At 37.8% G+C, this 16,257-nt stretch overlaps 1 protein-coding gene across 1 annotated transcript in view; it reads left to right on the forward strand.

Annotated features, from left to right (window-relative positions):
- Positions 1-16,257, forward strand: part of TTC33 (tetratricopeptide repeat domain 33) — a gene marked incomplete at both ends in the record, with an annotated part of 40,542 nt that extends 24,285 nt beyond the window's left edge. The window contains 2 exons of the mRNA XM_079548506.1: positions 9,232-9,363; positions 15,907-16,257. Of these exons, the coding sequence (XP_079404632.1) occupies positions 9,232-9,363; positions 15,907-16,257 (483 nt within the window). The remainder of the gene's footprint in view (positions 1-9,231; positions 9,364-15,906) is intronic.

Raw genomic sequence — 16,257 nt, forward strand, 5'->3', positions numbered from 1 at the left:
TAACCAACATGATGGAAACAAAATACTTGCCAAGCTTCTGAAAATGTCACCTGTATTTTATTAATTATGTTTGTAGAGCATAGCTTACTAGGCTTTGGGGAAGATGCAAAGTATATCTTTGTATTTACAAAGACTGCTCTAACAGGAGTGAGCAGGGCCTTTTTCCTCACATGACACATTAGGTATCTTTTTTCGAAAATATGAAAATCTTGTTTATGCTAATGTAGAACAATAGATGCATTTTCAGATTTTGGGAGAGACTTCTGTTGTATCAGAGGAAATAGTGAGAGCTGTTTCTTCTTCATTCATGTTCTCTGGAATTCTCAGTTAATACTTCAGTTCTTAATTGAGAGCAACGTATTTCCTTAGTGAACATATGCTTTTTTAAATCCAGGAGAAGTACAAGAGAAAGTTAAAACTGTACATCAGTGAATGTTTATGTAACTGTTGTTTTTTTTTGTTGGTTTTGACCCTGTCAAAGCCTTTGACACTGTATCCCACAGTATTCTCTTGGAGCAGCTGGCAGCCCGAGGCTTGGATAGGTATGCTCTTGGCTGGATAAAGAACTGGCTGGAGGCCTGGGCCCAAAGAGTGGTGTTGAATGGAGCTGAATCCAGCTGGAGACCGGTCATGAATGGTGTTCCCCTGGAGTCAGTGCTAGGGCCTGTGCTCTTCAGTATCTTTATTGATGACCTGGATGAAGGCATTGAGCGCACCCTCAGTAAGTTTGCAGATGACACCAAGTTGGCTGGAAGTGTGGATCTGCCTGGGGTAGCAAGGCCATACAGAGGGATCTGGACAGGCTGGATAGCTGGGCTGAAGCCAATGGGATGGGGTTCAATAGGGCCAAATGCTGGTTCTGCACTTTGGCCACAACAACCCCAGGCAACTCTACAGGCTTGGGGCAGAGCAGCTGGAAGACTGTGCAGAGGAAATGGACCTGGGGGTATTGATTGATGCTTGGCTGAACACGAGCCAGCAGTGAGCCCAGATGGCCAAGAAGGCCAATGGCATCCTGGCTTGCATCAGGAACAGTGCTGCCAGCAGGAGCAGGGCAGTGATTGTCGCCCTGTACTCAGCTCTGGTCAGGCTGCACCTCGAGTACTGTGTCCAGTTTTGGACCCCTGACTGCAAGAAAGACATTGAGGCCCTGGAGCGGGTTCAAAGGAGGGCAACACAGCTGTGAGGGGTCTGGAGCACAGGGCTTATGAGGAGCAGCTGAAGGAGCTGGGATTGTTCAGTGTGGAGAAGAGGAGGCTCAGGGGAGACCTTACTGCTCTCCATAACTACCTGAAGGAGGCTGTAGTGAGCTGGGGGTTGGCCTCTTCTCTCGTGTAACTGGTGATAGGACTGGAGGGAATGGCTTCAAGCTGCTCCAGGGGAGATTTAGGCTGGACGTTAGGAAATACTGCTTGTCTGAAAGAGTAGTCAGGCACTGGAATGGGCTGCCCGGGGAGGTGGTGGAGTCACCGACCCCGGAGGTGTTCAAGGAATGTTTGGGTTTTGTGTTGAGGGACATGGTTTAGTGAGAACTGTTGTGATGTGTGGATGGTTGGACTGGGTGATCTTGAAGGTCTTTTCCAACCTTGAATTGGTAGAAGACGGCATGTTGCTTTCCAGCTCACCAGAAAGGACTCAGAAATCAGCTGAATGATTGTGATTCTGTTTTGTAAAATTTCTTCGTTTAATGATACTGTTGGAGAGGAGCAAAACCTGAAAGAATATCATGGACATGAGCCAGCAGTGTGCCCTCACAGCCCAGAAAGTCAACCATATCCTGGCTGCAACAAAAGCAGCATGGCCAGCATAGAGGTGATCCTGCGCCTCTACACTGTGAGACCTCATCTGCAGTACTGCATCCAGATGTGGAGTCCTCAGTACAAGGGAGACATAGACCGGTTGGAGTGTGTAGAGGAGGGCAGCAAAAATGATCCAAGGGATGGAACACTTTCTCTACAAGGACAGACTAAGAGAGCTGGTGCTGTTCAGCTGGGGGAAGGCTTCATGGAGACGTGATAGCAGCCTTTCAATATCGAAAGGAGAGCTATAAGAATGAAAGGGACAAATGCTTTAGCAGGGACTGTGGTGATAGGACAAGGGGAAATGGTTTCAAACTCAAAGAGCGGAGATTTATGTTGGATATAAGGAAAAAAAAATCTTTTACAGTGAGGGTGTTGAGGCACTGGATGCCCCATCCCTGGAGACTTTCTGGACCAGGTTCTGAACAACCTAGCTCAGATCTAGAGTCTAGCTCTAATGTCTCTGTTCATTGCAAGGAAGTTGGACTAGATGACCTTTAAAGGTCCCTTTCAATGCTAAGGATTGTATGATTCTATGATTTTAATAAGAGAATTTACATTTTTACTTTCAGCATGAACTTTGCTCTCTGCTGAAGAAGGAACCACAGCTGGGAAGTTTCACTATTTCTCATTGTATTCACTTTTTGTTGTTCCATAGTACATTCTTATTCAATTGCAGTAGAAGATACGTCTATGTACAAAATTGTATACTTCATAAAATTATTTCTTAAATCTTTTTAAACAAAAGTTTAAATCAGCAGCATTTGCTTAGTATGCACAAGTAACTATTACAGATGTTATTTGTGGTATGACTTATGCTTACTGGAAGCTGATTAGTGTAAGGTGTAATTTGATATCTTTCTACTTTTAATGCACTGATGTGAGCTGTAAAAATCCATTTTTGCCAAAATAGGAATACTTAAATCATTGAAAAAATACTGTGGTTAATACTTAAATGAAACTGTCTTCTGACTGAGTATATTGTTCCTATCCAGCATACCAACACAACTACTAAAGCTATTACTGTGTAGCTAAATGGGAAAGTTTAGGTACCTCCAGATTTGGAAGAACACCAATTTCTGCAGGGCCTTGGCTGGTGCTTAGAGCCTATGAAATTCATCACTGTTGGTGCAAGTCATATATTTGAGGGGGTGATTCATGTTAGGAGTAACTTTTCACTGCATGCAGAGGATTTTTATGGCCTGTACTCATTTTCTGTCAGTAAAGAAAAATCTCCCTGTGAAGTCATTCTTTTTTGAGATTTAACATGGAATGAAAGATTGTGGATGGGCTTTAAGATCTGTGTATTCTGCAAGGCTTATAATTTTAGTATGGGTTATATAGCAGTTTCCCAGTTCATCAGTATTTGCTTTATCAGCAACAAAGTAACATTGTATATATTCTGTTGCTTAATATGCAGCTCAGCAAAATAAGCTAATGACATAGTAGGAATCTGTAAATATTTATGGAAAGGATTAAAAGATCTGTATTCTGACTGATGTGGGACAAACATCTTTCCTAATTTCTGAAGAGCGGAAATAGCGTTTAAAGTTTTCAGTTGTTAGTGACAGTTTGCAATAAGTGCACTTCCAGAAAGTCATGTGGGATCTGTGAAGTTGCTCAACTGAATCTTGGTTCAAAATCCATGAAAGCTGATGAGTTTCTTTTCATTGCTCTCAGCTACTCTTTGATCTCTGATTATGATGTGTAGAGAAGTTAGGGGTGCACATACTGTTCTCCTTTTCGTGCAAGATGTTTCAGTTTCTGTAGTTCATCTTCTCTTACCAGCTTTAACTGCTTCTCTGTTGAAAATGCTGGATAGCAAGTGAATGCTTATGTGAGCAGCTCGTTTCTGTACTATTATTATTTAAACGTTTTGGAAAAAAAACCCTGTCTCCTATTGTTAATTCTGATACTAGGTCAGTAGCATTTTGTTCAGAGGAGTGTAGGAAGCTCACCTATATTCAGTCTTTAAGAAGGTCGTTGTGGCCTAAATTCTTAAACATCCAGTGCATTATTTCACTGCTGCTTTGAATTATAAGAAGTCATAAAATACAAAGGAGTTGTATGAATTGAGTCTGAACCTTTGTGCAGTGGACCAACCAGGAATCTTTCCTGAAGGAAGAGACATATCAAAGGGCAGCGGTTCGGCTGTGTAATGAACTCTACTGGAATTTAAGTGGAATTCCTGAGAGTTCACCTGGCTAATGTTGCTCATCCAGTGATACTTGTACTGCAGAGATCTCAGATAACATATTCTCAAACATGCCATGCAACTATGACAGCATTTGTGCTGTTTTTTAGGGACACTGAATCTACATGGTTTAGTACTGCGGGGAGAGGGAAGACAAGGATCTACGACTGTTGTTTTTTTTTTCCACCATAAGTTCATACATTTTTAAAGGGATCCCAAAGTATACAGTACAGTTGTTTTTAGATATTTGTAGAAATGAGTGAACACAGATGAAAACAACAACAGAAAAAACAGTTCTCTCAATTTAGTAAGCTTTCTGGCTGTTTATCAGCTGTCTGATCTACTTTCTGAACCATCCAGCATCCTCAATTTGCATACAGTGAACAGGATTTCAGCTGCATATATCTTTTATAGGCCAAGTCCGTTATTTAAATCATTCCAACCACTGTTCTTAGGGATTAAGAAATCCATTGCTGTAGAAGAAATCCATTGCATATGAAGAAATAATTTCAACTTCCACTCATCTCTCTTCATACTTAAAAAATGGACAAGCTTCCTAAGAAATGGACAGATTTCATAATCTGTTAATCAGTTAAAGTTATAACAAATCAGCTAATAATAATTGCTGGTTTATATCTAGTAGATGTATGATCTTTGGTATTTATATGTTTATGTTACAGAGAATGAAATTTAGTTTAATACAAGGCCTACGTGTCTGGCAGGTAGTTGAAAACAGACTGGCTGCTGCGCATCCATCCATGACAAAATATAGCAAAAAAAAAAAAAAGAGATGTAGGAATAATTTTTTCCTGCTTCCACTGGAATCTGTTTGCTGGAACAGACCTTTGGCCAACATGATTTTTACAGTCAGTGAACTCATCCCTGGAGATGTTCAACACCAAGCTGCATGGGGCCCTGGGCAGCATAATCTAGTGGGTGGCAACCCTGCCCAGAGCAGAGGTTTGGAACAAAATGATCTTTAATGTCCCTTCCAACCCAGAACATCCAGATTTTGTGAACTCAATGTAGGTATGAACTGAACTGAATTTAACATTCCCTTCTGACAGACAGTCCTAAGATGCTGTTTTCATGTGACAGACTGAAATTCTGCTACCGATGAGTATTGAGATCTGTTGGTTTTAAAATGGCATTACTGTACAATTCAGTGGATTGCAAAAAAAAAAAGAAAGAAAAAAAAGTCTAAAAGCTTACTAATTAAAACAAAGAATTACTTCCAAACAAAACAGTACTTCATGCTACAGCACAAACACAGTACCTGTGTAAGTTTAAGAGGAGGGAGATTTACTGAGAGGATTACAGCACAGCATCTGCCTACTTGGAAGTTCTTGTGGTCATGAACTGCATTTAGTCTGTGCAGCAGTTGATGAAATTCAGTAAAGGAATTACCTGATTCTTCGTGTATTCTCTATCAATATTGTAGCTGTATGTATTACATTGACTCTGCAGAGTTGTGTTTCTGTATTTTTATGTATTTGTAGCTTTCTTGTAATGTGTTATTAGCCATTTTGTGATTTACAGTAATTATGTAATGTTCTAATGTTACTTCTGCTGTGCAAGCTAGTAAACTGATAAATATTTTAGTGTTTTAAATAGATCGGTTCATTTCACTCCTGAAAATAAAGACTTCACAGATGTATGTCTGTAATGACACAAACTTCACTATAACTAGAAATAAATCACATATGGGATAAGATTACTTAATTGTGAAATCTGAGTGCTGCCTTGCTAATGGAGTTTGCAAAAGAATATTCATATAAGAAATTAGAGTAACAGAAGTGAAACAGAATCTTAGGGAGTCAGCTCTTAGAGGGGACATTCATTAAGGAATATATCTTAATCCTCACTATACAAGCAGGTGATTTTGGCAAAATAGCTCTTTCCTGGCATGTCTTGCTTCAAAACAAAGATCTGTTTTGTTAATAGGATTGTCTCTTCATGGAGGTTTTCCCCAGCATAATTTTGACAAGTAAAAGGTTGATGTTCTCTCAAATGAAGGGTAATGTTGGTGCATTTTTCTGAGAATACATTGTTCCTCTGAAGGATCATGCTATTTGTCTGGTCATTGAAAAATATCCTAGTGCAACTGAATGTCTTATTTTTCTGTTAAAAAATAATAATAATAAAATAAAGGTGCATTTTAAATAAATACTCTGACAAGTCTGATTTATTCTAACAGTTTTGGCAGCCCAGCCTGTGGCAGGGGAGTTGAAAGTAGATGATCTTTCTGGTCCTTTTCAACCCAGGCCATTCTGTGATTCTGTGATATGATTCATGACTTAAAATAATGTTTGCTTGTTCCTGCTTTCACTAGTAATATGAGCTTTTATGAGTTTTTGTGGACGTGACTAGCAAAGGGTGCAATTATTCATCTCCACTATCAAAAAAATTCCCACCATTGAAATAGGTTTGAGTGTAACTTGAGCTTTACACAAAGTTGCTGATAATGTATTCTAGTTGTATGTGTCTGGATTCTGACAAGAATTCCCAACAAGATGCATTCTTGTTGTAGTTCCTTCTGAATGGAATTCAGCCAAATCACAGAGTGCTTATTTTGGAGGGAGCCTTTGGGGGTGGTAATTTTTATTTATTTAGTTTTCTTCAGAAGAATTATTTCAAAGCAGTGAAGGTAAATATCCAAGTATAACCAAACATCTTAATATAAGAACTGATTGTAATAATGAAGAGATAAAATTAAAAGATTAGCAGCCAGCATTCTAATACTGCAGGTGTAAGGAGCTCTAACGGTTGACAGATTCCTGTTGCAGTTGCACATCTGAAGGAAAGATGATCATACATCATCTCAAGTATTTCAAGCAGATGGACTGGGATGAACGAAGACTAGAAACATCTTAATGGGAGGCAGAAAAGTAGACCATTATGCTAATATCATGTTTGACCAACTCAGAGTGACAGTAAAAAAAAAAAAGAAATAAATAAAAGGAACCAAAATATAAAGATTATTAAAAAGACGATAAAGTAAATTTGTGTGCAGTCTGTTTTATTAAAGTGATGGTAATGTCACGTGTGGAGTAACCTAAAACAAAGCTGCACACATTCAGATCTGCCATTGCATGTTCATTTTGATGGACTTCTTGCTTGAAAATAAAATTGCATGAAAATAATTTGCATTAAGATTATTTATCTATAATGGCTGGTAAGTGTAGGTGTGTGCCTTTATTAATAACTGAAAAATGTAATTGTGCTGGGTGGCTAATTGGAACACTCAAATTAATGTTTTAGTAACTTGAGAATCTGATGCCATAGTTGCAATTAGCACAGTGTTTACCATCATGATTTGGAGCAGTACTTTTAAAGCAGCTTATCTAAATTAATGCACACAGCAGTTTTACATAGATGGAAGTGGAGTAATTGGGATGCATTATTATCAGCAAGGTTGTAGTTCAGTAGACAAGGCAGTAAAATTTGTTCAACACTGCAAATTACATCCTAAATATTTATAATGGTATTTTGGAGTTGTTGCAGTAGAAAGTACTTGTAAGAAATACTGGCTACTCAGAGAGATATGAAATTGTTCAAGTGGTTATATACTTGGGTTTATCTTCTGTTACGAGAATAAACACATTAAGAGATGAATGTAAAAGCTAGTTGAGAGGTGCAGAATCACTTAATCTTGGTGGGATGTACACCTCTCCACCAGTAACAGTTTGACTCAGTTAATGGATTTGCTTCAGTCAGAAGAAGATACCCAGAAAAATGCAGTTAAATTGAAAGTTTTGAAAAAATGCACAGTACTCATTACATTATTTTTTTCATGAGAAAGCACAGTTGTTGATAACTGTTGAGGAAAAAAAAGAGGAGAAAATGATATGATGTGACTTACAGCTGTGGGGGGTTGTACCTAAAATTTTTTAGGTACTTTTGAATTCAGTGCGTAGCCTGTTGAGTTAAAGTGAAACCAGTTCAGGTATTTTTAACTTCCAGTATGTAGCCTGTTGAGTTAAAGTGAAACCATGCAACTACTCTTTAGAAAAAGTCTTATTAAAACACGACAGGTATGGATCCAAAGGCTTTATTGGAGATTTTGCTTACTGAATTTCTTGCGTGCACAGTTTACTTTCTGCAGTAAAAGCTATTTACTGTAGCTACTGTAATGTTGTGCGAGTACTTTGTGAATGAAAGTTATTTAATATTAATTCAAGATACTTGAATTTGAATCCTGCTCTACACCACACTCATATTTGTCTGTTTAATATACTATGGGAAAGTAAGGTTAAATGCGTTCTACACTTGAGCATCTGTGCTGTTGTGTTCTGTTATTTATCATGCTTGAGGGTTGACCAGTTGGGAAGAAAGTGGCTAGCCATGCATGAGTCTTACTTGTGTGATTAACTTTTTCATCACGCTGTTGGAATGCAGTTGTCATTGTTTCTTTTGCTGTTACCTATCACCATAGCATGTGGGTGTCTGAAATAATGATCTCAGAGTGATGCAGGTCTTCAGGTAACATGCCAATTTCATGGAGGTCTTGGAAAAACAAGGCAAGCTCTGAGCCACGTTATGAGTTGTTAACTATGATTTATAGTCTAAGTTATGAAGATTCAGTACAAGGGATAGAATAGTAGTGGGCCCATACTAACCTGCACTGCTGAGTGAAAGTGATCTCCATGTTCAGAAACCACTATTTTAATTTTTCTTATGAAGATGACTTCATATCTAAGTAAAGCATCCTTCAACAGCAAGTTGTCTCTCAAGTGTAACATTTTTGCAGTTGTTACACTGTTGTTTTCATTCTGATTACCATTTTTTTTCCATAATTTTATCATGTGCACTGTAACTTTATTGGGTAGATTTCAATTTTCTATTAAAAAGAAAAAGTAAAACTCAGGAGTTTTGCAACAGTACTTGCTTATTTATTGTGCTTAATTCTCAATGTTGTCCCATGGTGTAATGCCACAATTCTAATACCCTTTTACAGAGCGTGGGATTTGTAGGGAGGAAGAGGGGATGCCTTCCAAAGCAATTAATCTACTTCTAGGATAATTGCTGGAACAGTTAAGATGAATCATCCTGTAGCATGCCTGTTTCTCTTCATGAGCTATGGAGCAAGTATAAGTGTCATAGACAGCTGACTATGAAAAGATAGGTGAGATGAAACTGTCTTTAATACTGGAAAAATGGTGGTTACTTGAGTAATCCCAGAAAACCTAATTCTGTTTCCATTTGCTTATTCTTACTCCTCTTATTTTTTTGCCATAGGTTCTGATGTCTTTACATGAAATGTTCCCAGCAGTGCATGCAGCAGAAATGGCTGTTCAGAGGAACCCACGTTCCTGGGATGCCTGGCAGACTTTGGGACGTGCCCAGCTTGGACTAGGAGAGATAGCACTGGTAGGAAAATAAATAACATTGACATGTTAAAATTGTGAACTACATCCTCTGAATTGTGTGTGAGAGAGTGAAAGTACAGAAATACCAAGGCAGTTGAATAGCCGTAAGTAGCTTGAAAGCAGGCAAGGAAAAAGATGTTAGCTGTTTGTTACCAGTATGCCCCTCTACTTGGTTGTTTATCACAAATGCTTCCTGTGTGGTTTTGCTGCCAGGCTTATGTAAGACCTGCCTAGCTCAAAGCTTTCTGTGTTGTATGCTGTGTTTAAGTGGTGGCTTTATGCAGCAGAATAATTTCAGTGATGTAACTGTGTATGCTACATTCTAGATGCTGTATGTTGCAACACAGCACACCAGGCTTTAGAGCTGAAAGTACTGTAAAGTCCCAGGTGATACCTGTCCTCGGTTTTATGCACAGCTGCTAGAAGATATCTTGTTTTCCCTAGCTCCTGCTTTCTTGCTTCAAGTGCAGCAAATCACATGTGCGCTTCCACGCATCCCTGTGGCTCCATGACTCCATATGGGAGATGAAATTGATGCTTTTGCTAATAAGAGAATAAAAAGGCTGGGGTGCTCTGCAGTAGCTGGAGTACAGCTTTTCTCTAGCTCCTGCTGAATGCCATGGTGCTGTACTGGGCATGTTAAGTGATACAAAAGGAAACATCCCTTACATCAAATCACCCACAGTCTGCAGGTCATCCAACTCTAAATAGCTGTCTGCATGTTAAATGTGTGGAAACAGAGTTAATGAGCTCTGTAGTCCAGATATGTTCACAAAAGTCAATTAGAAAAATAAACTGTAATGGGCTCTCAGATAAAAAGATAGTGGCTTTATTTTGTTTTTGTTTTGAGTAGCTGAGTGTTGGTTTTATAGAAATGAATAATATTGTCATTAGAGTATTTCTGGAAAGTTGCAGTGTTTAAACTGAAAACTTTTCAGCATAAATTAAGATGTTTTTGAGTGAAGCTAACAAATCATGGAGAGCGTGATTTTTTTTTTAAACTACCTTAGGGTACAGTATTTGAAAAAAAGAAATTAAAAAAGGGCAAAACATGAGAATGACATAAGGTAGAAGCTGAGTGTTGCAGATATATGTGTAGTGTTCTGCCTTTGTGTTGTCACGGTATCAAAACAGGAAATATTTAATATAAATCCATATCTGCATGATGTCAAATAGTTGGTGACATTGCATTGTTTTTGTGTTGCAGAAGGCAAGGGCGGATGGGCTGTCATGTCTGCATTAACAATCTATAAATCCTCTTTTTTTTTCAGTGCCTAAAGTTGCCACTGTAAATTATGTCTGAGATTTTAAATACATTAGTCTCAGGAAATTCAAAGTTATTTCCTGCAAGAATACCAGGTAGCTGGTGCTGCTTATTCTATAAAAAAAAAAGAAAAAAAAAAAGAAAAAAAAAAAGAAAAACAGAAAAAAAGCTACAATAACAGCAATCAAAATTACAGATATACCCATTTTAGTTACACCACCAGGTCTGCACACCAGGCCATGCAAGCTTCAGCTGCATTAAATGCACGATTCCAACAAGAGCAAATATCTTCAGTAAGTAGAGCTGGGGACTTAATATCCACTCTGCGTTTTGTTTTAATTCAGACTAGCTCTATTTGGAGAGTTTCAGGGGCTATCTTGGAGTGTAATATGGAATTTAACCAGAAGGGTTGTCTGAGTCCTCAGTGCTAACCAAAGCATTTTAAATTGGAACAGAGATTTGCATCAAAGCACATTGTGAATCTGAACTAAAACACCCTTATAGGTACACCTATAGTTACACTGTATTGACACTGAGGTGTCAGAGCAGGGAGCTTGGTGATGGGTAACTTCCTGCTGCCATCTCCAGTGCTTTAACATAAGGCACTATTTGCTTTTTGGTGTGCTTAAGGCATACTGAATTGCCTCCTAATGAGAGTGCTCTCACATACAAAGAATAGCATTGGGATTGTTTATAAACTTCAGATAATGCTCACTATTTTCAAACAGAAGAATTTTTAGGGAATCTTATGAAAAGACTGGAGAAGCCTTACAAGGTTAAATAATTTCGTAAGTATTGAACTTGTGGAGACTTCTTGAACAAATTATCTATTGTAATTATACTCTTCCCATTAGCCTTTCATTGCCATGATATTCTCATCTTTCACTGCATTAAATTTTTTACAAAGAAGTGTTAATAAAGCATGAATGTCAGTGCTTTTTGTAATGTCTGAGATTTGGAAACTCCTGCCCTTCTCAAGAGCAGCTTCAGTGCTTTATTGTTTCAAATCTCCTTTTCTCCACTCCAGTGTATTTCCTCACTGCCCACATCCTGCCAAATGGTCTGTCATAAATATTTTTATTAATTCACAGAGAATGATGTACTTTTCATAGGAAAAGACGTATTGTATTTTGATTTTGTTTCCTCTGTCTGAAATACAACTTCCAAACAAACTAGTCTATATTGTGTGTAATGTATTTATTTCTTGCAAATGGAAGATTTGTGGAGGATTAAACTTGTGACAGAGACAAAATGAGGTAAAGTAGTCCCAATTTATTTAACTTTCACAGAAGCTATGCACTCTTTTTTCCTGAATTTAGTAAATCAGTTCACTAATAAGAGTTAATTACAAAAAAGCAGGATGTAGTGCATATCAAGTAAGATGTAATTTCTTACATTCTCGAAGCCAACTTATAAGAGCACACCTGAGTAAATGTCACTGTGAATACAGAAACTGTAGAAATGCATAGTTGAGCTTAGTCCATTTCTGTAATTGTAAATGTTTGTCTTTGGGTGAATTTTACTGTATTGTTGATAACGCTCTGAAGTAACAAATTCATACAGCTGTTCTTCATTGGAACAGTTTTCTCCATGAGAGAAAGTGAGGCATACTTTCTGTGAAAGAATAAAAACCATAAATAAATAAACAAACAAACCACCAGGCAAACAAACAAAAAGCACACAGCAAATGCAGCATTAAAAAAAATAACCAACTGAAAGCTACTGAGTCTCCCAGATTGGAGATCTCCAAAACTCACCAGGTCATGGCCTTGGGGACACTGCTGTCAGTGTCCCTGCTTGAGCAGGGTTGGACCAGATGGACCCAGAGGTCCTGCCAACCTCGTCCATTCTGTGATGTAAGTTTACTGTGGACTGGGTCCTCATTTTCAAATCTGGAGTGTGATAACATTGGGAAGATGCGTAAATGGAAACCAGTGATGCGTGCTTATTTCTTTCATTTTTGGAGAATATGTTTTTCTGTGTCAGGGCTTTTATGTAGCGATAGGAGTCATGCAAAGAATAATTATTACATTTTTAACAGAATATATTTGTTAACCTAAGAGAATGTTACAAGGTTTCATTTTATATTTAGCATTTGTAAACTGGTACCTGGTTGTGTTCCTGCCAAATTCTTGAGTCAGGTAACTCACATTTTCTTTTTAGACTCATATGAAATTAAAATATTTAACTACAGTGCTGTGATGGTTGTTGTTTTACAACATAATGTATAGATTATTCTTATAGTTATTTAAGCATATTAATAAGATACATGAGAGTAGTCAGGACTTTTTTTATGTGCACAAATGAAATTAAAAGGAAGCACTGCAATTGAAAAAATTGCTACTTGATTTGTAATTTTGGCCTAGAATTTCTTGTAATTTCATTTGAAGTGTGAAACAAAAACTCTAAATTACATTATTTGCATCAGGTTTTGATAAAAGACTTTTCTGTAGGGAGATAAACAAAAAAAGAAGGCACAGGACATATTTCTTGTTCTGGTAAACAGAATTACATGCCAGCCACGTACATATTCTAATGTATAGGATTTGGGAAGCATTAAGCTAAAGTTTGAGAGAAAATAAAAGACTTTGTCAGATGAAAAGGAGCTATGTTGAATTCAACAGCTTTTAGTGATCCTTTTCAAGAGTAGGTACCTCTCAGTGATACAAGGTTATGATGTATTTTTAATGCATGGAAGTCCTTTCTACTGAGAGCTGATTTTTATTTTCAGTTTGCAGAAAAGCAAACAAGTTTCTGAAAGTTTAAGTGCTCTTTCAGCTGTATTTCCAGCAGATCTGTGTCCACTCTTGGGGATGCGTCCTATTTAGCAGTATCATTTGGTAGGAGTCAAATGTTCTCAAATGGGATAGTTTTTTTGTTCCAACGATGAAACTGGATTATGCCTATCTGCAGTAGAGCTTACCGAACAGATCTCTAAGGTAAAGCCAGCCTAAGGCAGATGCTTCCACAGAGTTTGCCCCAGTGTCTCGCAAGGATACTTCTGAAAAAAATAGATTTATGAACTTAAGAACTGCAGATAATAAACTGTTCAGCTTATTCTTGAATGCAGAATTAGTATTTCTGCTGGAAATAATTTTCAATTTAAAAATTGCTACTGAAAAGAATAAATAATTGGAACAGAAATCAGCATAGAAAAAATCAGCTTGTTTAAAGTTGAAATAGATAAAGGCATTTGCTATTCAGATTAAGTTATATAAAGTAATTAGAGTGAAAATATCTGGATTTCATTTGGCCAGTGTCTTTAAATATAGTAGAGATTTCTGTGAAAATGAGTTGTAGTCACTGTGAATAGCACAAGATATAACAGACTTTAATTGAAATAAAATGCTATGTTGAATGTTAGGGAAAGATGTCCATCTGTAAGTGTTAGATACGGAGAAAGATTGCTTATAGTTGTATGTACATCTCAGCTGTTGGACAACTTTTAAAATAGGTCAGGTAGAATCTTGTTGAGATGTAAAAAAAAGCACTGGTGTCAGGTGTGAGTTGGGTAAGCCCCAGTGTCAGCTGTGTATAGTCTCCGTCAGCACAGAATGTAGAAGTGGCACTTCCTGAACTGATCCATGTGAATGGCTTTACTACAAGATACTTTGCTTTCAGCAGTAGTTTGTAATTATTAAAATTATAAGTGGGATGAGAAGATTTACAAAGATGCTCATTTTCTGTTGTATGTTTCTGAGGGCAGCTTTTTCAGCTTATTAAGTGTTGCCTTATATTGATCTGTTTTTTACTACTGTGTTCAATGTCACTTAATATGCACGAACATAACTACATAGAAAATTGAACAGAACTATATAGAAAGGTTTTAATTAAGAGACCTCTTCCTTGGAAAGCTTAAAGGCAGATGGTGTTTGTTTACATTTTGTGTTTAACAGGAAAAAAAAAGAGCATTTAGTGTTTACTTGTAGCTCTCCTATCCCTGGAAATGAAGAGTAGCAAAGTTGAATAAAATGACATTGTTCTGCAAGAATTAAACTGCACTACTCCTTCTGTTTAAAGTTCCAGCGTGCTCCTATACTTCAGATCTGGCTGAGGACCAGTTATAAAGTCTTCCATTTTCCTGGAACTGAAAGGCTGCCTATTACAACTTCAGTAATACTGATAGCACAATCAGCATTTCTTAAGATCTGATCTGTATCTAGTCTGTTCCTGCTGAGTTCATGTTGTGGAATTTGTATATTACTGTGGCCAGGAGAAGAATGAACTGGCAGTTTCTGTCAATTCAGATGAAAAGTAGTCATTTTTCAAATTAATTTCCATTCTTTTTGTATTTATAAATAATGAATGAACACAGTATTTGATGATTGCTCATGTCTTTATAGTCACTGCATTCAAGCTGTTAGAACTGTCCCCAAATACTACCAGCAGTATAATTATTGATTTTCCACCCCGTGGGAAGGCTTACATGCTTCACCATAGATTTGATCACTGGCTACTTCCATAACTGACAATAAAATCATAGATGTAAAATACTTCCATGCCTGTAAATCACAGTAGATGAAGTCAGTCTTGACCTTTTCACTGTTGACATATGAGGGCTGCTCCAAAAGTAATGCCTCCTATTTTACTGCATTGGCCCAAGCCTTCAGAGAAGGATGTTGGTGGTACAGCAGCAGAGGCTGAACCTTCCCACTAATATCCCATTACATGTTGTTGCTGTGTGACAGATGGCAGCAGAGGGAGGCAGTCTGACACAGTGGTGTCTGACATGGAAATGCACATGAAGCCAAAGGATGGAATTGAATTCTTCCATGCAGAAAAAATTGCACCCGCTGACATTCATTAACATTTGTGAACATTTATGGAGACCAAACTGTGGATATGAGCACAGTGAGGGTGGTGGGTGGTGGGTTGGTTTCAGCAACGATGCCATCATAGCAACTGCAGAACAGTGGGACTCCTCCACTGGTACTGATTTTTAGACTAATACAGTAATGCAGTAGTTTTGTCTTCTACTTATTTGCAGTATTGTTTTTGACATATGAACTCTTATTTTACCTTTGCTGCCAAATACCTGGTCTGTTGATTGTGCTTTCATGTTCCTGGTGTTTTCAGACACTTGCATGCAGTGTTGTTTGGGGTTAATGCTGCTATTGAACTTAGAGTTGAGGGAGAATATTCTTCTGAAGTCAGATTATAGTGAAATCATTTTTTGCTTTGCTCAAATGATGTACATAGTTCTTTTTTTCTCTGTAAATTTCTGTGATGAAATACATTGGCTTCAAACTTTCCAATCCCTCTTCCTTATTATGTTTGCAGGCAATCCGGAGTTTTCAGGTATCCTTACACATCTTTCCAATGAACCCTGAAGTATGGAAGGAGGACCTTTCTTGGGCAAGAAAACTACATGAACAGCAGAAGGCAACACAGACCGAGGCAGTGCAATCACAAGCCAAAGGAACAGAGGTTGCACAAGCATCGATCCCAGACTATGACTTTGAAAGTGATGAAATTGTGGCAGTCTGTGCTGCCATTGCAGAGAAGGAGAAGGCTCTTTCAGAAGCTAAAACTGTAGTGATCGTCTCTGCTTCAGGCACGGTAGAGACCGTTACTGAGAAAGAGAATTGCACTTCAACTCCTGATGAATCCATTTTTATCAGAGCCCGATAG

The sequence above is a fragment of the Tetrao urogallus genome (genome assembly GCF_951394365.1).
Source record: "Tetrao urogallus genome assembly, chromosome: Z".
NCBI lineage: Eukaryota > Metazoa > Chordata > Aves > Galliformes > Phasianidae > Tetrao > Tetrao urogallus.